Source organism: Bos mutus, chromosome 6 (genome assembly GCF_027580195.1).
Source record: "Bos mutus isolate GX-2022 chromosome 6, NWIPB_WYAK_1.1, whole genome shotgun sequence".
Lineage (NCBI taxonomy): Eukaryota > Metazoa > Chordata > Mammalia > Artiodactyla > Bovidae > Bos > Bos mutus.
The window spans coordinates 64,603,896-64,630,026 of record NC_091622.1 but is presented as its reverse complement, the minus strand read 5'-3'; the positions used below and the strand labels follow the sequence as shown (position 1 = coordinate 64,630,026).

Sequence of the window (26,131 nt, the reverse complement as noted above, 5' to 3'; positions counted from 1 at the left end):
TTCTCATTTGACTACCTGGCTGGGATTGATTTGATATATGTATATATGGCCCAATAGAAATTCTTGGATTTTAAATTTGAGGGGATACACTTCAGGTTTTAAAATTATATAAATAGCTTGGGAAATAGATGAGTTTACTCAATGTGAAAGTGTGATGCAAAAAAGAAAAGAAGTTGAACTCATATTTGAGGAACTCAGAAACATTGGGGTCAGGTAGAATAAGCATGCAAAGAAGCCTAAAATAAATCAGCTAAAGGATGTAAAAAACAAACAAACCAGGAAAGCATGGTATCATGATGCCAAGTGTTTTGAGAAAGAGAATAAACTGGATCCAATGGAAATGAAATACAAGGTGAATGTGGGAAACTTCTACTGAATTTAGCAACCTGGAGCCATCAGTGTCATGGCGCAGAGGCCAGACCACAAAGCTTGGTGAGTGAATGCGTGGTGACAAAATAGAGAAGAATGGTTATTAGTGGGAGTAAGGAATAGGCATAAAAAACAGAGGAGGTAATAAGGTTAATGTAGTACATGTACAAAATTTAATGGTCTACATGGATGTATTTGGACTTCCCTTGTGGCTCAGTTGATAAATAATCTGCCTGCAATGTAGGAGACCTGGGTTCAACTTCCTGGGTTGGGAAGATACCCTGGAGAAGGGAAAGGCTGGCTACCCACTCCAGTATTCTAGCCTGGAGAATTCCATGGACTGTATAGTCCATAGGGTGGCAAAGAGTCGGACACAACTGAGTGACTTTCACTTTCACTTTTACGGACATATTTGCATACTGAGAGGAAATCAGCTAGAAAAGAAAGCATGGAAGATACGAGAAAGAATAGTGATAACCAGTGGCAAAAGGTTATTGGAAACTACAATATATAAACCAAAAAATGGGATGGATTTAGAAGCTTTAAATCCATGGCTACCTGCCACCAATGATCAGTATTTCCTCTCTTGGCTGTACTTCAGAGGCCAGGTACAGGATTAAGGAGATTGAACAGATTGACAAAGAAAGGGTATGTACTTTCAGTTTTGTGAAATTTCTGTATGCTGGCCCTCTCTTCTGTTTGATTTAAATAATAATCTTATTGCATAAATTAAAGTGCCTGAGTGTGTTAAGATTTATCATGGCAATATGTAAATGAGAAAAATAATTAATTCCCATGGTGTGATAAGAAGGAATAAGTCAAGCAACAAGCTCTGGATTTTGTCTAATTAGAGATGGGCACTTGGAACCTATGCTGTTGAAAGAGGTCCCTTAATGGCTCCAGAAATTTATAGAAGGATTAAAGCCATGCATGTGTTTATTTATTCTCTGAACACTTATTTTCATTCTATAGATATTTATCAAGTACCTACTACTTACTAGCCATTGCTTTGGACAAAAGGAGTGAGTGATGAACACAAATGAAATCTTTGACTTCATGGAGTTAAATTCTAAGGAGAGAAATGTACTGATAGAATAGATATATGATATTAAAGATAGATAAACTACAATAATATTAAATATATATATAATAACAGGTCTAGGAAGTACTAGAAATCTTTTATATGTAAAATCTAAAAACACAGAATTAATAATTTGGGTAGAAATACAGATAGCTTTGGCACATTTAGAAAAATGTGTTATGTTCTGTGATACAAATATGAAATGGTTACTTTAAGCTGTGAGAGTATTATATACATCTATAATGCAGAACCATTAAGAATAATGCCTGGTGACACAGCAAACACTCAATTAACATTAACTATTATTGGATGACAGAACTGTACCACAGACTAGCAAGTAGTGAACAATCAATAAAGACTCCCTGGAGAAAAATAACACTTAAACATTCTCGAAGAATAATGAGAGACTAGGCAGATGAAGAAGAAGGAAGGGCCCCATAAGCTGAAGGAATAGCATATGACAGGACAAAACAAACACAAAATTATGATATTGAATGATAAGTTTAGGAAGCTACAATTACAGTTTTAACTGTATAGAATTTGTGGCCATCAGAAGAAAAGTGTTATCAGTAGAACTGGACATGACTCCAATTGTCTTCTTGCTCTGGAGAAGCCAGTTTTCAGGACAATGTTGAGGGTAGGATGAGAACATCAGTGTTCTTCTGATCTTCTCCATAGTCCCCTAAGACTGAAAATTCTAGGAATACTGCTTTGTGCCAGATTCTATACCAACTGCTGGAGTAAGCAAATTATATTTGAAATCCACTCTCAACAAGTAAATGACAGTGACAAATAACATTTTTTGAGTAATCTCTATTATCCACATACTGTTCAAAGCAATCCCCTTGTGTTCATCCATTTGATCTTTAAAACAACTCAATAGACTAAAAATTCTTATCACCTTTTTATAGATGAAGAAAGCAAGGCAAGAAGTTGTAAGTCTTATTCACTACTGTATTCTTAATGTCAGGTACAGTGTCTGACATCAAAATTTATTCACAAATATTTCAATGAATATATTAACAACAGACAGGTGAATCATTTGGAAATCTAGCTTTCCTAGGGCCAGAATTGCACATTCATAATCAGGTCACTGTCTCACTAGTCATTTTGTGGGACGATTATCAGATTATATTTTTCAAACATTTTGACACATAAGAAGCTCCAGAGATTCTTGCTAAAAATTCTAATTCATTTGGTCTGGGTAGAAGCCCATGTCTTCACATTGTAAGTAGATACTCCAAACATTTTATTCTAATGTACAAATATTCATTTTAGTCTAATATTTGGATACATTTTTAAAAATTGCTGTGAAATATCAGTTTATAGTCATTACAACTAGATATGAGATTAATGAATAATGGTTATGGCTCAGCTGGTCAAAAGAAGGGCTTCCCAGGTGGCACCAGTGGTAAAGAATTTGCTTGCCAATGTAGGAGACCTGAGAGATGTAGGTTTGATCCCTGGGTTGGGAAGATCCCCTGGAGGAGGGCATGGCAACCCACTTCAGTATTCTTGCCTGGAGAATCCCATGCCCAGAGGGGGCTGTCAGGCTGCAGTCCATGCAGTTGCAAAAAGTTGGCCTTGACTAAAGCGGCTTAACATGCACATCAAAGGAAGGAGAAGGGGTATGATGATTTCAATGATAATATTAGGAAATCATCAGCTGCAAGGGAATGAGTCTACTCTTTCTATTTTTATACATAATGCAGGGCTTCTCATCTTTGGTACTATTGACTGTTTGAACGCAATAATTCTTTGCTGTGGGATGGCTCTCTTTTGCATTTTACCACGTGTGGTAGCAACTCTGGACTCTGCTCACTCAATGCCCGTAGCTCACTCCACCCTCCAAGCTGTGACAACTGAAGATGTCTCCAGACACTGATACATGTCTTATGAGGTAAAGATGCCCAGGTTTGGAAACCACGGCCTTAACGGAAGACAGAGAGTTTTGTCTAGATTCTTCCCTATAGCAGCTTCTGGCCTTCTAATCTAGACTTGTGTAAAACACCTAATCTGTTTCTCCATAAGGCTCCTCTATGACACACTATGGTTGGTTTGAGAGCACCGTTTTCCTTCTTGGCTTTTTTCAGAGCTCACACTGTGTGTCATCCCCAACTCCCACCGCACGCACACACACACACACACACACACACAACTGATTCAGTAAATCAAATGAGACAGACTGTCAGGGTCAAGACATGGCTGATATACAAAATCAGGTTCTGGAGGGCACACATCCCTTTAACATAGTTTACAGGGAGTTATAATTAACTATGACAGCAGAATAGGATCCCTTTCCCAGAAGACAAATGTTACAAAAAGGAAAAGAAAAATCAAAGGAAGAGACATAGGAATAAAAAGTCACATGACATTGTTTGAAAGAAAGGATTTAAATAAATTTGAAATATTTCAGCCCCAAATTGGCAAAAATGTGTATTTCAGAAAATACAGAAAATTTCCCAGTTTGGAAATTATTCCAGTCCTTCATCTTTTACAACAATAAACAATGTATAGTAGCCTAAGGATATATCCTTCACCTTTCCTCTCCATTAATATTTTGTAATGGCTCTCAGCATCTTTCAGTTATGCATTAGAACAATAAGAGTAAAATTTTTGATGGGAGAACTTTCAACTACCGTTGTATAAATATATGTAATATCATATTGTTAAATTGATATCATATTGATTATATGCAGAAAACTTACCTAATCTTTGAAAAATGCAAAGAGTACCTAGACAAGTATTTGTTATTCACCACATACTTCTAATAAATTCATTCCTAAGTTTGCTGGCTAACCAGAGCAGTGAATTAGTGTGTACACCCAATGAAACAGTTAAACAGCTATGCAAAGTGTGTTCTTAATTGGCCAGAAAAACAACAACAACTACTACCCAGATTCCTTTTGCAATCAACTTTTAACTGTATTCAATTCTTCTCAAAATTTATTATAATGAAACTATTGTTATTCAAATTATTTAGTATGAGGTACCTTGACTAATGTGGTTTGATGAAAGAGAATAATGCTTAGTAATTAATGGGTAGAAGAAAAATAAGGAAGTCAATACCTATATTCAGAGACGACTAAAGAGACGAGAACCAAAGAGAGAGGAGAAAAGCCCCTTTTTTTTTTCACCATCTGTTATTCTGGGCAAGAAAATATCTGTAACCTTGTTACCCCATCCAGTTCCTTTAAGTGATTTCAGAAGCTAGGGTAGCAACAGATACTTATACACATTGTTACCACTACCTTGAACTATTTGCTGGGGTGACAAATACTCTAAGGTAACTCCATGGTAAATTGCAGTTCACCCTTGAATCTGGTCAGTTCCAGGTAGTTGTGAGATGATTAAGGACACAAAGGCTCCAACCCCACGGGTTTTGCGGGAAGCAGCGATCTGGGAGGGCATAGAGGAGGAAGATGGCTGGGCAGAGCGAGCCTGCTTCCACCGCCACCACTGTCAGCCTGTACAGTTGTTCAGGCTGCCAGAGGCTTTCTAGTTGCCATAGCAACTGTTGGGCTCTGCTGCAAACTCAAAGCAGAGCCTCTGAAGTTAGGTACCAAACACTGGAGCTCAACAAACGCAAAGGGGAGAACAAGGATTACACATGTATTCGATCTACAGCTCCTAGGACTGAAATAATCTCTCTAAAATCGGATTTTTGTTTATGTTTTTGTAAAATGAGATAATTTTTGCCTGGTATTGTTCCTTAGTATCATTTGGTGCCCAGAGCGAGGAGAAGGCAAATCCTCTCACTTGTAACTGCAACGGAAGTGGGGTGGGTAGGAAACGTGATTACGAGGAATGCACCCAGCTGGCTCATTCACTCATACAGTTATATATTTCAACACCTCCCGAGAACATATTTGTGTGGGGCATTATGCCAGGTGCTGGGTCTGCAAAGAAATGAGACACCGCCCCTCGCAAAGTAACAACAGTAATTACCAAAATTAGCAGAACCTTCGCGAGCCTGGGGAAAACCAATTAGGCATGGCAAGCTCCCCACGGATCCCTCTTGGAAGACAGATTCAGAATCCAAACGCGGGAGAGGAGACTCCCGAAATAGAGTCGGTCAGGAGGGAAGGCTAGGGGAAAAGAAGGAAGCCGCCTTTCCCTAGGGAGGGAAATCTGTCAGAGCCACTCAACTGTTTCTCTGAGGCTGCCAGGGAGAAGAGGTTTGTTTTTCTTTTAGGAAGAAAAGAGCCCTTTTCCCTACTGGGCTCGATTTCTAGTAGGGGAAGCTCCGCCTCCTTGGGCTGTTGATTGGCCCAACTTTTTTTCAGCTAATTTCTACCAGCATCCTCTCGGTCTGATTGGCTCGCTTTGCTCAATTCCGCTGGGAGTCGCATCCTACCTGGTTGGGAGGTGTACAGCCTTTCCACAGTCTCCTTTCTGTACTCACCAGTCTGCAGCTGAGGTGGGAGGAAAAGTCCTGGCTGGAAAACTAAGAAAAAGCGATCCCCATGGGTTCTTGGAAAGCTCTTCTCTTCTCCCCTTTTCTTCTGTGGAATCAAAGGAGAGGGGTGAGGTTGATGTTCCTGTTACTGACCGTGCATCTGGGAAACTGGTGAGTAAATTCAAGGACTTCAAACTATTCTCTGTTATCTACCCACTCCCTCCTCGTTTCTCTTTAGAAATCATTCTGGGTTAAATAATTTGCTTTTCCCCGGGCACATTTGGGATATTTTACCATCAGTTTATTTATTTATTTTTATTAGATCTACTCATTTTCTGTTAGAATGAAATGAGCCTATGTGTGCAGCACCGAAATTAGCTCAGTTGGTTTTGACTTGAAGCGCAGTGGAAACTAGTAAAGACTCAGTTACTGGAAGTAGGGAGGGGAGGAGAAATGATTTTGTAACTGCATTTAGTGAATGAATGCCACTGATGAACTTTCTGAATGATTCTTCATTTTAAAGACAAAGTTATTTTAGAAACTTGTTACACAGCATTGGATGTATGATGCTTTTCTATACACTAATATTGCTCTTTCCCTTATCTTTTCTTTTTTGTTATTCTAAAAAAATAAGCAAAGTTTTAGTCAAGAAAGATCATAAATATGGCTAAAAAAATCCATCAGGGTGGCAAGTGTGTTATATTTGTTAGAAATTAATTGTGTATAATTTATTGAGTCAGTTTTGAATGATTTTTATTTTAATTGGCTGTGTACAAGTAAATGAAAGTGTTATGTTGATGTGAATGTCCTGGAATGCATGTGTGTGCGTGTGTGTGTGTGTGTGTGCGCGCGCGCATGTGTATGACAGAAAAGGAAGGGGGGGGGCAGTGTTTAGAACTCAAGAGTAAAATGTAATCACTATAGAGATGGAAACATGCCTTTATAACTACTTGCATCATTGCTAAAATTTATTATGATGATGATTATTTTTAGCATATAGCTAGAGTGCTTTTTTTTTTTTTTGCCACTACTGGCCTATAGAACAACTGTATTTTCTCTCCAAAAACAGAGAATAAAGTATGCTAAGTAATACGAGTCTTGCCAGAATATGTTTGACATTGTTTTTTAAATATTACGGTTTTAGTTTCCCCTTAGAAACGTAAATGTTCTGTATGGGCACAAACATACTACGTAATTAATAACTTCTTATATTTAAGTGTGTCATATTGGTTTATTTCTTTGAATCTATTATAAAATTATGAAAGATACCTTGGTAGGCCATGTATCAGTGCTCTCCTGCATCTTCATAATATTGCAAATGAATCTGTGTTCTCATAAGTAAAAACAGATTTCCCAGTGGTTTTCTAAAATAGCAACCTGTATGCTCCTTTATCACTCCAAGTGCAAGTTTCTTTTGCAACCTAATAGACAAGCTGCTTACTAAAGGGCATACTGTCTTTCTAAAGAGATGTTTGGTTTTAAATAATATATTTTCTTCTTGAGGATATTTGCATTATCAAGGTTCCAGAACTCTCTTTCAAGCTGCTCAGAAATAGAGAGTTTTGTGGTAGTGTAGACAGAGATGGACTCTGGCAGTCTGGAGACATGATTCTATGTGTCAAGAGTCCTTAATTTCTTTGAACACAGTGTCTTCATTTAGGAAATGAAGGAGAGTAGTAGATCATTTATGATTTCTTCAAGTTTTCATATACAGTATGTCCAAGATTTGAACCGAAAGAAAATAACTCAGTAGTCGTGTCATTGGCTTTTCTTAGGAGTTTTCAAGAGGGAAATTTTAATTGGGAATGTCATGTACTTTTTTTGCCATTATGGATAAGTGAGAGAGAGACAAATGTGTTAACAGCTAAAGTAGATGAATTATTTTATTATAGTACCAAACAGAATATAAATTTTTCTGGCCAGTGAATAAATACATAGTAAAAAAAAAAAATAAAGCTATATGTTGCTGTTGTAATTAGCTCTTGGGGTCTTAATGATGAGAATGTATGTATTCACTTTTCAAAGTCGCTACAGTTGTGATGAACTTTTCATCCTTTTAATATTTAGTTGAAGATAATTGATGTAGACATGTATAAACCACTTATGTTCATATTTTATTCTTGCTGTTTCCTTTTTTGAGAGACCTTCCTAAAGCTAACCACAGATGGTTCTTTCTAAGAATTTTGATGTCTGATGCCAGTTTCTAAATTAAATCTTCAAAGTCACCTATTTTGGAATTTACCAAATTGGAAGCCATTATTTTTCTGTATCTAATCAGAGATAATAGCTTGTTTCCTCATTAGTTTTCATCAAGAGTATAAAGAAGAGACATTTTATTGATTTTTATATTGCTGAATTATGAAAACCGATCCTGTTGTTGTAGCTAAAACCTGAAGTCACAGTTCCTGTGTTTTATTCTCAGTGAGGCTCTGTGGCATCTTGGCAAGTTGGTTAAAATTTCTCAAGCTTGAGTTGTCTTATTTGTAATGTTGAAAACAACCTCATTTTGATCAGACTTTGTAAAAGAATTGAAAAAGTGGTGTGAGATTTTGGCTGTTCTAAACTAATTTAGTGAGCTTTGACTAAGAAGTTATATTTTGAGAGAGCTCAAGGAAGAGAACTCATTTTTATTTTTAAAAACAATTTCTTAAATCAATAATCCTACAATATAGCAATCATTTGCCTAAATGACAATATTCAAGTATAATTGCTTTTAAAATATATTATTTTCAAATAATTTTAGTAATATATTTTGTGGAGATGATAATACATGGTTTTTCTTTAGACATTTAGATTTTTTGCTTCATTCTCTAATAAAATATGGGTGCAAACTTACAGACAAAATGACTAATAATGTTCTATAACAATTAGATATTTTAAGAAGAAATGAGAGACAAAATAATTTTGAAGCTAAAATGCAAATGCATAATTAATAAATCCCCTGTTTATAGAGTCTTTCAAGTATACTCTTCTTCCCTTTTATCCCATTATATAGTATGAGACACATTTTTGGTTAAGCAACAAAAGGAAATGTCTGATTTTTCATTTAAAAATGAAATAGACATATCTGGTGTTTTATATTTATATACAGGTGATTAAGATTTATATAAGAAAATAATAATGACGATGGGGTCCCAAACAAGAGGAGGCAAAGCAGGGTGGAAAACTGAAAAAAAAAAATCGGCTCTTGAGATATTATCAAAATATGATAAAATGACAGCCACAGGCCTCTAGAGATTAATTCACATATATGCATGATACCAACTGAGAATCCTGGACCTGATCATTAGATATAACACTAGTTTCAGCTACACCCCTTCCCACTAGGGTGATTTCAGACAAATCTTTGAGCAGAGTCCTCATTTGTGAAAAGCAGAAATGACATCTACGTTTCGAGCTTGTTTCAAGACTAAGAAAGAAAATTTGTGCAAAGTAATGTCACCTAAATTTTTAACTCAAATGACATAACAGATATTCTCAGAATCACAGTAACTCTAGAATTATTTATTCTAGTTAAAGTCAAGCTCTTTGAATTATTGTGCATTATTATTAAATATCTTAAAATGAACTGAACTATGAAACTACTTTTCATATTATTAAATCTCTTTTGAATTAGAGATACCATAAAGCCATCAGAAACGTCCCTGATGGCTGAGATGGTAAAGAATCCACCTGCATTTCAGGAGACTGGGTGGGGAAGATCCGCTGGAGAATGGAATGGCTATCCACTCCAATATTGTTGCCTGGAGAATTCAACAGACAGGAGCCTGATGGGCTACAGTTCATGGGATCACAAAGTAGGACACTACTGAGTGACTAACACTTTCACATTTTCAGTTTTAAATTATGAGAAATATCAGTCTTTCATTCAACAAATATTTACTGAATACCAGCTATGTTCTACACAGTACAACTTGCTGGTTTACAGTGGTGAATAAACTAGACATGAGTACTAAACATATGGACAGTACTTGTGTCCAGTGTTTTACATGAGTACTACTGTTATACTCACTGCTAAGGCTGAGATTTATGATATTACTCAAAGGGAAACATCTTGTAGTCAGAATAAGGAAATATACCTTAACTCCAAAGATAAACAGAGGGGTCTAAATTTTTAAGGTTCAGTTCAGTTCAGTTCAGTTGCTCAGTCATGTCTGACTATTTGCGACCCCATGAATTGCAGCACGCCAGGCCTCCCTGTCCATTACCAGCTCTCGGAGTTCACTCAAACTCATGTCCATCGAGTCAGTGATGCCATCCTGCCATCTCATCCTCTGTCATCCCCTTTTCCTCCTGCCCCCAATCCCTCCCAGCATCAGAGTCTTTTCCAATGAGTCAACTGTTTGCATGAGGTGGCCAAAGTATTGGAGTTTCATAATGCTCAAAATTCTCCAAGCCAGGCTTCAGCAATACGTGAACCGTGAACTTCCAGATGTTCAAGCTGGTTTTAGAAAAGGCAGAGGAACCAGAGATCAAATTGCCAACATCTTCTGGATCATGTAAAAAGCAAGAGAGTCCCAGAAAAACATCTATTTCTGCTTTATTGACTATGCCAAAGCCTTTGACTGTGTGGCTCACAATAAACTGGAAAATTCTGAAAGAGATGGGAATACCAGACCACCTGACCTGCCTCTTGAGAAACTGGTATGCAGGTCAGGAAGCAACAGTTAGAACTGGACATGGAACAACAGACTGGTTCCAAATAGGAAAAGGAATATGTCAAGGCTGTATATTGTTACCCTGCTTATTTTTTAAGGCTGGAGGGTACTAATAGAAAATATCACAGTCAAGGCAAGAAAATTAGAACACCATAAGATTACTCATTGACAATACCAGAAAACCATGGGGGAAATGTCTCCAAAATAAAGAGACAGTTCAACCTAGAATGTTACTTAGTGGAACTACAATCAAGCATGAAGGGAAAATAAAGATTAGATACCATTATTCTCCCAAATTTACAGATGGAAAAATCAGGGCACATCAATTTTTAGGAACTCACTAAAGATGCCAGATATCTCAGTGGTAAACAATCCTCCTGCAATGCTGGTGACATAGGATGGATCCTGTGTCTGAAAGATCCCCTGAAGGAGGAAATAGCAACCCACTCCAGTATTCTTGCTTGGAAAATCCCATGGAGAGAGAAGCCTGGCTAGCTACAGTCCATGGGTTCACAAAAGAGTTTGACACAACTACATAGCTAAATTCAGTTCAGTTCAGTTCAGTTCAGTCGCTTAGTCATGTCCAACTTTTTGCAACCCCATGGACTGCAGCACACCCTGCATCCATTCCCTGTCCAACACCAATTCCCAGAGCTTTCTCAGACTCATGTCCATCGAGTTGTTGAAGCCATCCAACCATCTCATCCTGTCATCCTCTTCTCCTGCCGCCTTCAATCTTTCCCAGCATCAGAGACTTTTCCAGTGAGTCAGTTCTTTGCATCAGGTGGACAAAGGATTGGAGTTTCAGCCTCAGCATCAGTCCTTTCAATGAATATTCAGGACTGATTTCCTTTAGGATTCACTGGTTGGATCTCCTTGCAGTCTAAGGGACTCTCAAACTTCTCCAACACCACAGTTCAAAAGCATCAATTCTTCAGTGCTTAGCTTTCTTTATGGTCCATCTCTCATATCCATACATGACTACTGGAAAAACCATAGCTCTGACTAGACAGACCTTTGTTTGAAAAATAATGTCTTTGCTTTTTAATATGCTATCTAGGTTGGTCATAGTTTTTCTTCCGAGGAACAAGGGTCTTTTAATTTTGTGGCTGCAGTAACCATCTGCAGTGATTTGGGGGCCCCCCTAAATAATACAGAGTAGGCACTAAATAATACATAGAAAGAAAGTGAAAGTCACTCAGTCGTGTCTGACTCTTTGCGGCCCCATGGACTGTATAGTCCATGGAATTCTTCAGGCCAGGATACTGAAGTGGGTAGCCTATCCCTTCTCCCGGGGATCTTCTCAACCCAGGGATGAACCCAGGTCTTCCGCATTGCAGGCGGATTCTTTTTACCAATTGAGCTATCAGGGAAGCCCAAAATAATACATAGTAGAGCAGCTAAATAAACAACAGCAAAGATCATCTTGCTGATAATGCTGAATCTATGACTCAGATCCATGTGCTCTCTGCACAGAACCTGAATTTTTAATCACCTTTCCTCTAAGATTACAAATGCCATGTAAATCAAACCCATTAACATAACTGTGGATGAGGAAAGCAAGGGAGGGAGGGAAAGGATGAGGAAGGGAAAGTAGAGAAAAAGAGAGGAGCAGAGAGAAGAGAAGAGAGGGGAGGAGACACTTGAGTGTGATTGAGAGAAGCACAGTAGGTACACTATCCACTGTGTACCTGACACATAATCTAGAATATTATGTGCAGTGCTGGATTAATTATTTTAGGAAAAAAAACTTCAACAAACTGGGCTTCTTGATCTAGAAAAAAACCCCACTGGATAAAGAATTAAAAGTGAGAATTTGGAATTCAGGAAACTTGTATTGAGGCATCTTATATTCTTAAGGATGCCAGAGAAAATCATGCTTGAATTTACTAATTATAGATGTTATAAACAATCCATAACTAAGTAGTGAAAGCTATGTGAAGACAGATTTTCATCCATACAAAAGTCTTCTAACAAAGTAATGGATGCCTTATCATTAGACTTTTAGCAGAAACTTGTTAGCAGGAGATGAAATCTATGGTTTTCTTCTTTTTAAATAGCTCAGGATCTAATTCTATCGGTACTAAAATAGTTTAGCCAACTGAAGCCCCATGTTTCAGGAAAGAGTCTTAGCTATTAATTTTGTAATCGGTTATTAAACATTAGCATTCATTCAACAAATATTTACTCAGCCCTAATATTTATTAATCAGAGTCTGGGAATTGGGATACAGTGGTAAGCAAGACATAGTCTTTTAGTAGTGTTTGTATATTGTAGACAGGACATATATGTGATAGTATATGTGCTGGACAAAGAAGGCACAGCCCCACCCCCAGATCAGATCAGATCAGTCGCTCAGTCATGTCTGACTCTTTGCCACCCCATGAATTGCAGCACGCCAGGCCTCCCTGTCCATCATCAACTCCTGGAGTTCACTCAGACTTACATTCATCGAGTCAGTGATGCCTTCCAGCCATCTCATCCTCTGTTGTCCCCTTCTCCTCCTTCCCCCAATCCCTCCCAGCATCAGAGTCTTTTCCAATGAGTCAACTCTTCGCATGAGGTGGCTAAACTACTGGAGTTTCAGCTTTAGCATCCGTCCTTCCAAAGAGATCCCAGGGCTGATCTCTTTCAGAATGGACTGGTTGGATCTCCTTGCAGTCCAAGGGACTCTAAAGAGTCTTCTCCAACACCACAGTTCAAAAGCATCAATTCTTTGGCGCTCAGCCTTCTTCACAGTCCAACTCTCACATCCATACGTGACCCCAGAAAAAACCATAGCCTTGACTAGACAAACCTTTGTTGTCAAAGTAATGTCTCTGCTTTTGAATATGCTGTCTAGGTTGGTCATAACTTTCCTTCCAAGGAGTAAGCGTCTTTTAATTTCATGGCTGCAGTCACCATCTGTAGTGATTTTGGAGCCCAGAAAAATAAAGTCTGACACTGTTTCCACTGTTTCCCCATCTATTTCCCATGAAGTGGTGGGACTGGATGCCATGATCTTCAGTGGACTTAAATTCTAGTAGTTAGTGTTGAGATGGTCTGTCAATATAAAAGCAAAAACAGTAAAATACTATAACTCTTCCTCAGAATTCTAGACGAGCTATAAGGAAATATCAAGGAGACTGGTATCAGTTGCAACTCTAGGAAGAGACTAATATTCTTAGCTGTCATATGCATAAGTTCATATGACAGCGTTAGCGTTAGTAAAAAATATACATAGAGAGAGAACATTATATTCTGTGGCCAGAGATATGGCCTCACATTTTGGTGAGCCTTTTGAAGACTATATTCCCAGGATATTATTTACTTTGATCATTTAATGTGTTTCATTAAAATGGCAATGCTTCCCTGACAGGTCAGTTGATAAAGAATCCTCCTGTACTGCAGGAGACCCTGGTTCAATTCCTGGGTGGGGAAGATCTGCTGGAGAAGGGAAAGGCTACCCACTCTAGTATTCTTGGGCTTCCCTTATGGCTCAGCTGGTAAAGAATCTGCCCACAATGCAGGAGACCTGGGTTCTATCCCTGGGTAGGGAAGGTACCCTGGAGAGGAGAAGGGCTACCCACTCCAGTATTCTGGCCTAAAAAATTCCATGGACTGTATAGTCCATGGGGTCACAAACAGTCGGACACAACTGAGTGACTTTCACTTTCTAACATTCTGTTAAAATCTATATAATTTAGTTAAATAGTAAATTTCTGAACTGTAGGAATCCTTTTCTCCTAAATACAATCCATTTGGAGATTTAACATTTCTCCTTACTTTTAGACAAATATTTTGAGTAACACAGGGATATAGAAAGAAAGTTAACATAGACCCTGAACTTCAACCTGTAGGTGGATGGGCATATCAGAAGGCTTATGATTAGAAAATTAGGTTTAATATAAAATTTTAACATTGTTATGATCAGGGTATGATTTGGTTCGCTACTTAACTATAAGACAATAGGGTTCTGGAAAACAAGTTAATCTTTGGGTATGTTACTAGGACCATGATTCGTGCTTGCAGAATTTGAGAACTGCTTTAATAAAGGCACGTCATTCACCTCTCAGTCATCTTGCTATTGCTGCTGCTAAGTCGCTTCAGTTGTGTCCGATTCTGTGCAACCCCATAGATGGCAGCCCACCAGGCTCCCCTGTCCCTGGGATTCTCCAGGAAGAATGCTGGAGTGGGTTGCCATTTCCTTCTCCAATGCATGGAAGTGAAAAGTGAAAGTGAAGTCGCTCAGTTGTGTCTGACTCTTAGCAACCCCATGGACTGCAGCCTACCAGGCTCCTCCGTCCGTGGGATTTTCCAGGCAAGAGTACTGGAGTGGGGTGCCATTGCCTTCTCCATCAGTCATCCTAGATGTGTATAACTATCAGAATAATTTTCCAACACATGTAGTAGAGGGTTTTGAGCAAGGATTACTTTTCTACTAAAGAGTCATATTGACTGAAACAAGGTAGCTCTATTGGTTAGATTAAGTTTTAATCAGACATCTGTGTTCTTTAAACTGATTTCTTACTCTGTGCAGGTGACTTATGAGTGTACATTTGTTCCTGTCATTTCCTTAGTAACAATTCTTTCTGAAAACCTTCAGATTGTCATAACTGTAGTTGTTGAAAGTGTTTTGTTGTTTCTGTTCTACTCATTTGTATTCTCTCCCTTTTAAAGTGAAAGTTCTGAGAAGATACTTATGTCAGTGAAAATATTTTACCTCTTACTTTACGATCTCAAGACTTAGGAAAAAGTATACCTTTTTGCATTCAGAAGAAAAATTCCCACTTATTTCTTCCATTTAAAGATCTTTTCATATCTTTTATAATTTAATAACCCTCAATATTATGCCTCAATTTTGCAAAAATTTTAGCAGTCTTATATAATTTATCTGAGCATCAAAGACTTAGAGAATGTGAATGTCATGAAGAGTTATATTGTTTCTAAGTCTAATTTATGTTGTGTTGTGTTCTATGAATATAAAATGAAATAATGAAAAATTTGGTGTTCATTTTAATATACTTTCAATCCAGCAGTAATTTTTTAATAGAAGAAAATTATGGTTTATTTCCCTTCCTCAAAAAAATATTCACTTGGAAACAGGCTCAAAAAACATTTATAATCCCCCCTAAATATTATTCTTTGGAATCATGGTTCACAATTTTATAAACTCTGTTTCAAGAAAATAGAATTGGTGTGTCAAACAAAGCAAATAAAAAATCCAAAAACTTGCATAAAACATTGTTTTATTATTAGTATTTTTGGATCAATCACTAAACCATGAGAATTTCATAACTATGAGCAAAGATGTTAAGAAAAAATAAGCCGCTTTATTTTGTAATTTTCTCTTTTTGTTTTCTTTCTAAATATATGTCACTATACTAATTAATTTTTTAAAAATATATTCTGATATGAGTCTTTCCCTTTTCTTATTAACTATTATAACTCTACATTCCTATATCTAGTCTAATCAGATCAAATTATGTTCTACCAGATTTAGGAATTTGTTATACTCTTTTTTGAAACTAAGAATGAAGCACTGTGTGCCCAAGCAGTCTCTATGGTCATTAATTTCTTAACCTTAATGTAGTTTGACAGATTCTATGTATCCTACTTTATCAAGAAAGTCACATAAAGTTCACAGTGGATGAAGATATCATATTTTATTTTTTCTTCTAGACTAATATTCCACATCTCAAATTGTAGAATCACTAATATTTAATCCAATTTCTATTCTATTCTGTGGACATAAAATATTTTAAGTTTTTTACCACAAATAATTAGAATTTATTTTTCTTTATTTTCTTAAATAATTTAAATAATCTCTTAGTGATATACATATATGTTGTTGCTGCTGCTAAGTCGCTTCAGTCGTGTCTGACTCTGTGCAACCCCATAGACAGCAGCCCACCAGGCTCCTCTGTCCCTGGGATTCTCCAGGCAAGAATACTGGAGTGGGTTGCCATTTCCTTCTCCTATATGTTATTGAAGTACATGGAAAAAATAAAACTTTTTTCCCTAGTGTCATAATGTTTTTGACCATGTAATGTTAATAATAATAGAATAATACTTATTACGTTTCTACTTCTCAAAATTACTTAGCCATTTAAAGCCTATGCCTCCAGATTTTTCTGAAAGTTTAAACAAGTATGTGTATACACATTTGTGTGTACATTTTTTTTACAAATGAAATCTAACACTTGTTTTTGTCACACAACTAATATCAAAGATATTTTTCTAGATTTATATATATACTTAGTAGTTGTTGTTGTTGTTCAGAAGCCCAGTCATTCTGAATTTTTGCAGCCCCATGGATTTCAGCATGCCAGACCTCCCTGTCCCTCACCATCTCCCAAAATTTGCCCAAATTCATGCCCATTGCATCGGTGATTCCATCCAGCCATCTCATCCTCTGATACTGTCTTCTCTGTCTGTCCTCAGTCTTTCCCAGCATCAGGAACTTTCCCAATTGGTCAGCTGTTTGCATCAGATGACCAAAATACTGGAATTTCGTCTTCAGCATCAGTCCTTCCAATGAGTATTCAGGGTTGATTTCCCTTAAGATTGACTGATTTGATCTCCTTGCTGTCAAAGGGACTCTCAAGAGTCTTCTCCAGCACCATAGTTCAAAGGCATCAATTTTTCATTGCTCTGCCTTCTTTACTGTCCAGCTTTCACAACCATACATGACCACTGGGAAGACTATAGCCTTGACTACAGTCTTTGTCGGCAGAGTAATGTCTCTGCTTTTCAACACACTGTCTAGGTTTGTCATAGCTTTCCTGTCAAGAAGAAAATGTCTTCTGATTTCATGGCTGCAGTCACAATTCACAGTGATTTTAGAGCCCAGGAAGAAGAAATCTGTCACTACTTCCACCTTTTCCCCCTCTATTTGCCATGAAATAAGAGACACTTGCTCCTTGGAAGGAAAGTTATGACCAACCTAGATAGCATATTCAAAAGCAGAGACATTACTTTGCCAACAAAGTCTGTCTAGTCAAGGCTATGGTTTTTCCAGTGGCCATGTATGGATGTGAGAGTTGGACTGTGAAGAAAGCTGAGCGCTGAAGAATTGATGCTTTTAAATTGTGGTGTTGGAGAAGACTCTTGAGAGTCCCTTGGACTGCAAGGAGATCCAACCAGTCCATTCTGAAGGAGATCAGCCCTGGGATTTCTTTGGAAGGACTGATGCTAAAGCTGAAACTCCAGTACTTTGGCCACCTCATGCAAAGAGTTGACTCATTGGAAAAGACTCTGATGCTGGGATGGATTGGGGGAAGGAGAAGAAGGGGATGACAGAGGATGAGATGGCTGGATGGCATCACTGACTCCATGGACGTGAGTCTGAGTGAACTCCGGGAGTTGGTGATGGACAGGGAGGCCTGTTGTGCTGTGATTCCTGTGGTTGCAAAGAGTCGGATACAACTGAGCGACTGAACTGAACTGACTGAAGTGAATCACAGCCAGATGCTGTGATCTTAGTTTTTTTAATATTTAGTTTTAAGCTGGCTTTTTTGCTCTCATCCTTCACCTTTATCAAGAGGCTTTTTAGTTCCTTTTCACTGTTTACGGACTAACTGAATAAATTATGATACTTCTGTAACATAGAATACCACATCATCATTAAAATGAGGGACTATGTATCTCAGTTCAGTTCAGTTGCTCAGTCGTGTCCCAACTTTTTGCGACCCTGTGGACTGCAGCACCCCAGCTTTCCTGTCCAGCACCAACTCCTAGAGCTTCCTCAAACTCATGTCCATTGAGTTGGTGATGCCATCCAACCATCTCATCCTTTGTCATCCCCTTCTCCTCCTGCCTTCAATCTTTCCCAGCTTCAGAGTCTTTTCCAATGAATCACTTCTTTGCATCAGGTGGCCAAAGTGCTGGAGTTTCAGCTTCACCATCAATCCTTCCAATGACTATTTAGGACTGATTTCTTTTAGGATTGACTAGTTTGGTCTCTTTCAGTCCAAGAGACTCTCAAGAGTCTTCTCCAACACCACAGTTCAAAAGCATCAATTCTTTGGTGCTCAGCTTTCTTTACGGTCCAACTCTCACATCCATACATGACCACTGGAAAAACCATAGCTTTGACTGTACAGACCTTTGTTGGCAGAGTAATGTCTCTGCTTTTGAATATGCTGTCTAGGTTGGTCATAGTTTTTCTTCCAGGGAACGTGGCTTTTTTATCACTGTGTTCATACATACACATGTGCTTGCATGTGTGTTGTCACTTTAGTCATGTTTGACTCCGTGCATCCAACTCTATGCACTATTGCCTGCACAGGCTCCTCTGTCCATGGGATTCTCGTGTTTTAATTTTATTACTTCATCAGTGTTTCCAAGTTACCCAATTTGTTCTTAAGAGTAGTTTATTCTACTTATGGCATCATCAACTCAATGGACCTGAGTTTGAGGAAACTCCAGGAGATAGTGAAGGATGGGGAAACCTGGTGTGCTTCAGTCCATGTGGTCACAAAGAGTCAAACATGACTGAGTGACTGAACAGAAATGGTTATAAAAATGCCATTTATCTATATTATTGCTAGTACTGAATATACTAGTACCAAAACTTTTAATGTTTTGCCAGTGTTATGGCTAAAATTTGCCATGCTTTAAACTTATTTTCCCTTGCTACCAGTAAATATTAGCGTAATTTCATATATTTATTAGTCTTCTCTTCCCTCTGAAATTCCTGTACAAGTTATGTTGTAAATATCTTTGTTTTTATCATTCATCTCTAGTTTTTGTCTGAATTCTGTCTAATGTCCTCCATAATTTATTTTTTTTTTGTCAGTTTTTTTATTCTCCTGGTTTGACAACATGTTGTGTAGAAAGAACTCCTTACCCCAAAAAGTTAGAAAATAAATATTTTTGATATTTTCTTTAATTGTTTTATACTTTATTATATTTTGATATTTAGTATGCATGCTGAGTCACTTCAGTTGCTTCTGACTCTTTGCGACCCTATGGACTATAGCCCTCCAGGCCCCTCTGTCTATGGGATTTCCCAGGCAAGAATACTGGAATGGGTGGCCATTTCCTTCTACAGGGATCTTCCAGATCCAGGGATCTAACCACATCTCTTGTTTCTCCTGCATTGGCAGGTGGGTTCTTTACCACTAGCCCCACCTGGGTATATTAGTAATTTATTATGTAAGTAGTAATTTATTTTTTCTAAATGTTTTAACAGGCATTTACTGAATTATTCATGCTCTCATTTCTAAGCTGACTAGTCACATTTATCATACACAGAATTTCTGGACATTTGGTATATCACTTTGAATGTTTGATTTCGTTCTCACTGATTTCTTTATGTATTACCACAATATGGTTTTAATTACAGTACCTTTACTATTTTTCTCTTTATTCTGGCAAGGCAAATTTCATCTCACAATCTATTTTTCAAAAATTTCTTGTAATTCTCATATTGAGGATTAATTACAGTATAATGATTTTAACATTTTACATAGGAAGCTTTCTTTTTGTTAATTTATTTTTAATTGAAGGCTAATTGCTTTATAATATTGGTTTAGTTTCTGCAATACATCAACAAAATTTTTAAAATATAGATTTCTTAGATTTATAAACTATTTTGAGAATTATATATTAATATGACTGTTTTATAGCCAAAATATTTGCCTTGCATTTATTTTTTCTATTCTTATATGCTTCAATTAGTTTTTTAGTTTCCTCACATAAGATGTACACCTTTCTTGCTATATTTTTTATAATTATTTTTTAGATTGTATTGAATTGTTTTTTCTGAACTTTATGATAGATTAGTACTAGGATGAGAAAGCTACTGTGTTTTTAAAATTAATTTTATATTAGGTAAAAATTACAATAATGTATGCAGGTCAAGAAGCAACAGTTAGAACTGGACATGGAACCACAGACTGTTTCCAAATCAGGAAATGAGTACATCAGGTTGTATATTGTCACCGTGCTTATTTAACATATATGCAGAGTGCATCATGTGAAATGCTGGCCTGGAAAAAGCACAAGCTGGAATCAAGATTTCTGGGAGAAATATCAATAACCTCAAATATGCAGATGACACCCTTATGGCAAGAAGCAAAGAAGAACTAAAGAGCCTCTTGATGAAAGTGAAAAAGGAGAGTGAAAAGGTTGGCTTAAAACTCAAAATTCAGAAAACTAAGATCATGGCATCCAGTCCCATCACTTCATGGCAAATAGATGGGGAAACAGTGGAAACAGTGACAGACTTTATTTTGGGGGGCTCCAAAATCACTGCAAAATGACTGCAGCCATGAAATTAAAAAATGCTTGCTCCATGGAAGTGAAGCTATGACCAACCTAGACAGCATATTAAAAAGCAGAGACATTTTTCATTGCTTTACCAACAAAGGTCCGTCTAGTCAAATGTATGGTTTTTCCAGTAGTCATGTATGGATGTGAGAGGTGGACTCTAAAGAAAGCTGAGCACCAAAGAATTAATGCTTTTGAACTGTGGTGTTGGAGAAGACTCTTGAGAGTCCCTTGGACTGCAAGGAGATCCTCCCAGTCCATCCTAAAGGAAATCAGTCCTGAATATTTATTGGAAGGACTGATGCTGAACCTGAAACTCCAATACTTTGGACACCTGATGCAAAGAACCGACTCATTGGAAAAGACCCTGATGCTGGGAAAGATTGAAGGCAGGCGGAGAAGGGGACAACAGAGGATGAGATCGTTGAATGGCATCACCGACATGGTAGACATGAGTTTGAGTAAGCTCCGGGAGTTGGTAATGGACTGGGAAGCCTGGTGTGCTGCAGTCCATGGGGTTGCAAAGTTTCGGACATGACTGAGTGACTGTACTGAACTGAACAATAATGAATTCTCTGATTAAGGCCAATATTTACAGTTCTTAGTTATTTATTTTCTTTATTCACTATAATTTTACCTATGAACATCAAGATGATTTCTAATATTCTTTACATTATTATTCATTTATTTAGTTAATTTTTTTTTATTGTGTACATTATATGTCAGGCTAAGCAACAATGTTTTCATATTGAAAAGCTTAGCCCCGGCTTTCAAGGAGCTTATAGAGCACCATAAACAAATAACGTAGTTGAATAAGATGCAGTGTGATTAATTTATGGTAGAGTTAAGCACTGAATAGGCTGAAAGCACAGGGTGGAATACACTTACTTAATACTCTAGGCATGCTTCCCTTCTACCTCTTCAGATTTCCAAAGCATTCCTCTCTAGTGCCTTAAGTGATGGGTCCCAAATTCGTTTGTGCTTATTAGATAATCACAGAATTGAGTGGACTGTCATTTCACCTCTGAAGGTTCAGATCTGTAACATTGTTATCTATCACTCTTACTTATTTTGCTTCCCTACCAACATTTAGGAACAATGAAAATGAGTCAGCATCACTACCCTAAAAAGAACTCTATACTAAAGAAATGTGATGAGAATATAAAGGCAAAAAGAAGAAAAATAATTGAATTTTTAAAATTTTATTTTTTCTGACTTTTAAATTAAGATCGGCGCCTATAAATACTCTTTAAAAGTTAGCTCCTGTAAGCTTTGACTTTAAGATATAGTCTACTTAGAAGCATTAGAACATTATATTTCTTCCCTGGAATCTGTCAGTTGACTTATGGAAATGTATCTGATGTTTATAAAAAAGCACTAATTTGTCATGAGCTCAGTTTACCGATGAGGCCTGGCTTTTGAGTTTCATCTGCACTGTCTTAACAGATTAATGGAAGGGTCTTCCCCAGGTGTCAGAACAAGGATACCTGCATTGAAGTCAACTTTATATGAACTATATCCAGGGTGGCTATACAATTTATAATTGAAATTAGGCTTTCTGTGAGTAAAAGAGGGTACTATTTATAATTATTCTAGGACAACAGGTATAAATCAAGATTGTCCTGGGCAAATCTTGATGAATGTTTACCCTATTTATGAAAAATTATATTGATTGATTGACTTGTTTTTTATATATATATATATTTCTAGCTGTAGAGATGAACTCTTTCATGATTATATGCATTAGCATATATTGTCTATACTTAACTTATCTCTTAGTTATCATAAGTTTAAACTTTTACTTATTGTATTAGGAAGAGTAATATACTCATTAAAGTATTTTTACATCGAATCATTTACTATATATTTACTATAATCAGACTTGTAAATGTATTAAAATAGCTTAGTAAGACATAAATACAGACTGATTCTTTACCAACTGAGCGACAGGGAAGCCCAAAAATACTGGAGTGGGTAGCCTATTCCTTCTCAGTGGATCTTCCCAATCCAGGAATCAAAACAGGGTCTCCTGCATTGCAGGTGGATTCTTTACCAACTGAGCTGTCAGGGAAGCCCAATATTGATGCAGGTGACTCAAAAAACTTCCTTTAGTAACTGATCACAAGGGTCAATTAAGGAATGTGAGAAGCAAAAGCCTCAGAGAAGCAGATGCCAAGATGGGATTAGACATGTAAGAGATTTTTGAGAGAAATGCCCAGCAGGGTAAAGGAGAGGAAGTAGAAATAAGCAGAGAGAGCCTTCAGATAATAATGGAGATCTGACCCCTATGAAAGTATAGGGCAAAGAAGATGTTTGATTCAAAAGAGTCTCAGAATAGAGTGCCCTCTCAACAAAGGCAGTCAGCCTTCTGGATTCATCCAGCCAAAGTTGCCCTGTAGAGAGGTCCCTCGTCCTGCAGGAATGGGTCTGTACTACCATTGCCACTGCTGCTGCTAAGTCGCTTTAGTCGTGTTCGACTCTATGCGACCCCATAGACGGCAGCCCATCAGGCTCCCCCATCCCTGGGATTCTCCAGGCAAGAACACTGGAATGGGTTGCCATTTCCTTCTCCAATGCATGAAAGTGAAAAGTGAGAGTGAAGTTGCTCAGTCATGTCCAACTCTTCGTAACCCTATGGACTGCAGTCCACCAGGCTCTTCTGTCCATGGGATTTTCCAGGCAAGAGTACTGGAGTGGGGTGCCATTACCTTCTCCAACCATTGCCACAGTGTGGAGTTATTGCCTGAAAGCTGCCCGGGGGAGCTTGGATCTGGTGCAGACACAGTGCTGGTCCAGAGAACTGGCACCTGGGCTGTCAGTAAACCATACTCCCATCCCAGGAAAGCCGAGTGGCAACATTTTAGGGCTGCCACATTCATTTTCCTGGCAGAGTATAAAGCTCTACTTCTCTCCATAAAAGCCTCTATTTAATTATTTAATTTTTATGATTAGAAATTTATCTCAGGGCATTATCTGGTGTATAGGAAGAGGCAGTTCATTTTTAGGTAGGTATTAATGTCAAATGAACTGCTTTTCTTGTATTTATATTACAAAATTATAGCAGCATACTATTAATATACAGAAAAAATTAAATTTTCTATAGCTCCATGAGTGTAGAATACTTAATATATTCATTATGCTACTTTCTTGTTAAATATTCTAGCTATTTTATACCTAGGGTTTGATAAAAGCAAATTATTATGTGTTACTTTGTATATAACATTCAATTATGAAAATAATTTAATATTTTTACAAGACACTTCACAATCACCAATTGAATGGATAAATCCATTAGATGCTATAGGCATATAATAATTTACTTAAACATGATCTTACTGTTTAAAGTTTGTGCTACTATACATAACACTGTGATAAGCATCTTTGTATATAATGGTTTTCTGTATTGTTTGAATGTGCTGTGCTGTGATTGGTTGCTCAGTCATGTCTGACTCTTTGAGACACCACGGACTGTAACCTCCCAAGCTCCTCTGTCCATGGGGATTCTCCAGGCAAGAACACTGCAGTGGGTTGCCATGCTCTCCTCCAGGGGATCTTCTTGACCCAGGGACTGAACCTAGATCTCTTGCGTTACATTTGGATTTTTACTGTCTGAGCCACAGGGAAGCCCAAGAATACTGCAGTGCATTGCAGGCAGATTCTCTACCAGCTGAGCTACCACAGAAGCCCTATTGTTTGAATAATTATCTCCTTTAATAGAAAATAATGTCATTTAGGGGTTTCCCTAGTGGAACAGTGATAAAGAATCTTCCTGCCAGTGTGGGAGACTCGGGTTTGATCCCTGGGTTGGGAAGATCCCCTGGAGGAGGAAATGGCAACCCACTCTGGTATTCTCGCCTTGAAAATCTCACGGACAGAGGAGCCTGGTGGGCTACAGTCCATGGGGTTCCAAAAAATCAGACACGACTTAGTGACTAAACAATAACAAGAAGATCATTTAGATCAGGAATACAGTTTTTTTTTTTCTTTTTTTAGGAATACAGTTTTATTTGTCTTTATGTTTTCTGTAGTTAACATGTTTGTAGCACTTGTTATTTCTGCTATAAATGAATGAAAGCATTGGATTGAAGATTAAGCATACCTGTTAGAAAATCTTTTTCATTAGAGAGAGCGTGTGTGATTCTTTGAAATTATCATTCTAACTTCTCAGAACTCAAGGCAGAGACTAAGCATCCTACACATGCACAATCCAAATGCACTTGCTAACTATTTACCACAAGTGTTGTGTTCTTATCAATTAGAAGACTCAAAATTCAACCACACTGGATTGTTTAATGATAGGATACCATGGAAACTTCAAAGAGAAAATGAGCCTTCAAACTACATCAATCTTGTTTCAAATTCTGCCTCTATTGTTTAATAGTGTGGGTCCTGAAAATTCTGTATATCTATTTTTTCTCATTTGTAAAATAGGAATAGTAATATTTATTTAATAGGGCTACTCTGTGTTAAATAACATAACTTAATATGGAAGAAACCTTACACACAGTTCTGAAAACATAATAGGAACTTAATGGTGCATTACTGGCCCTCAACAGTTGTTAATAAAAATGAAAACATCACTCATTAAAATAAACAAATTATAAAATTATATACTGAGGAGTCTATGTATTTCCAGTAATTATAAAATTATATTTATTCACATTATTTAAAAGAAGTGCTTGAGAATGAGTCTAGAAATTCCCAGGGAAATTTCCTAAGAAAATACTACTTATTTCTCCCAAATGAATGTTCACTCGACATACGTAAATGTTACAGATCTTCCAGCCTATTAAAGACAGTGAGACATTGATAAGCTATACAAACTATGTTTAACTTATTACAAGTGTTTTTTAATCCACAAAATAATACCAGTATGATATTAAAGTAGTTAATATTCTGAAGGCAATTTAGAAAATGTAGAAGAAAATGTAGAATAATAAGCTATTAATATAATGAAAGTTCCTTTCTGTTATTGCCAAAAGTGAGGGAAGTTAGCTTTGTAATATCTTTGAGGTAAATTTTCATATTACCTCTGGGCTTTCTGTGAAAATGGAAATATACATCAGTGTGAGCATGTACTTTTGGGATTACCAAGATTTTGTTGCCCTAAAAATTAGGCAAAGCTTTTATATTTTCTGGGAACATCCTTTTGACTACAATCATATTGCAAAGAAAAATCAAGTTCTTATATGTGTAATGATCTTCTCTATCCATCAATTTTTTTATTTTTATAAAACTGGGTTTTAAAGATAGATGTATGCCCTAAAGTTTTGGTTATTGACAATATCTCAGCAATTCTAATTTCATAAAATTTTGCTGGAGGACATACCAGCACGGATTCCTAATACTTCAGTGTTTTCGACTCCTTAG

The 26,131-nt window shown here is 37.2% G+C and overlaps 1 protein-coding gene across 1 annotated transcript in view; it reads left to right on the top strand.

Moving 5' to 3' along the window:
• The first annotated feature begins 5,823 nt into the window (after positions 1 to 5,823).
• Positions 5,824 to 26,131, top strand: part of GABRG1 (gamma-aminobutyric acid type A receptor subunit gamma1) — a 93,493-nt gene continuing 73,185 nt past the window's right edge. The window contains exon 1 of the mRNA XM_005892924.2: positions 5,824 to 6,020. Coding sequence (XP_005892986.1) covers positions 5,917 to 6,020 — 104 coding nt within the window. The 5' untranslated portion in view covers positions 5,824 to 5,916. The remainder of the gene's footprint in view (positions 6,021 to 26,131) is intronic.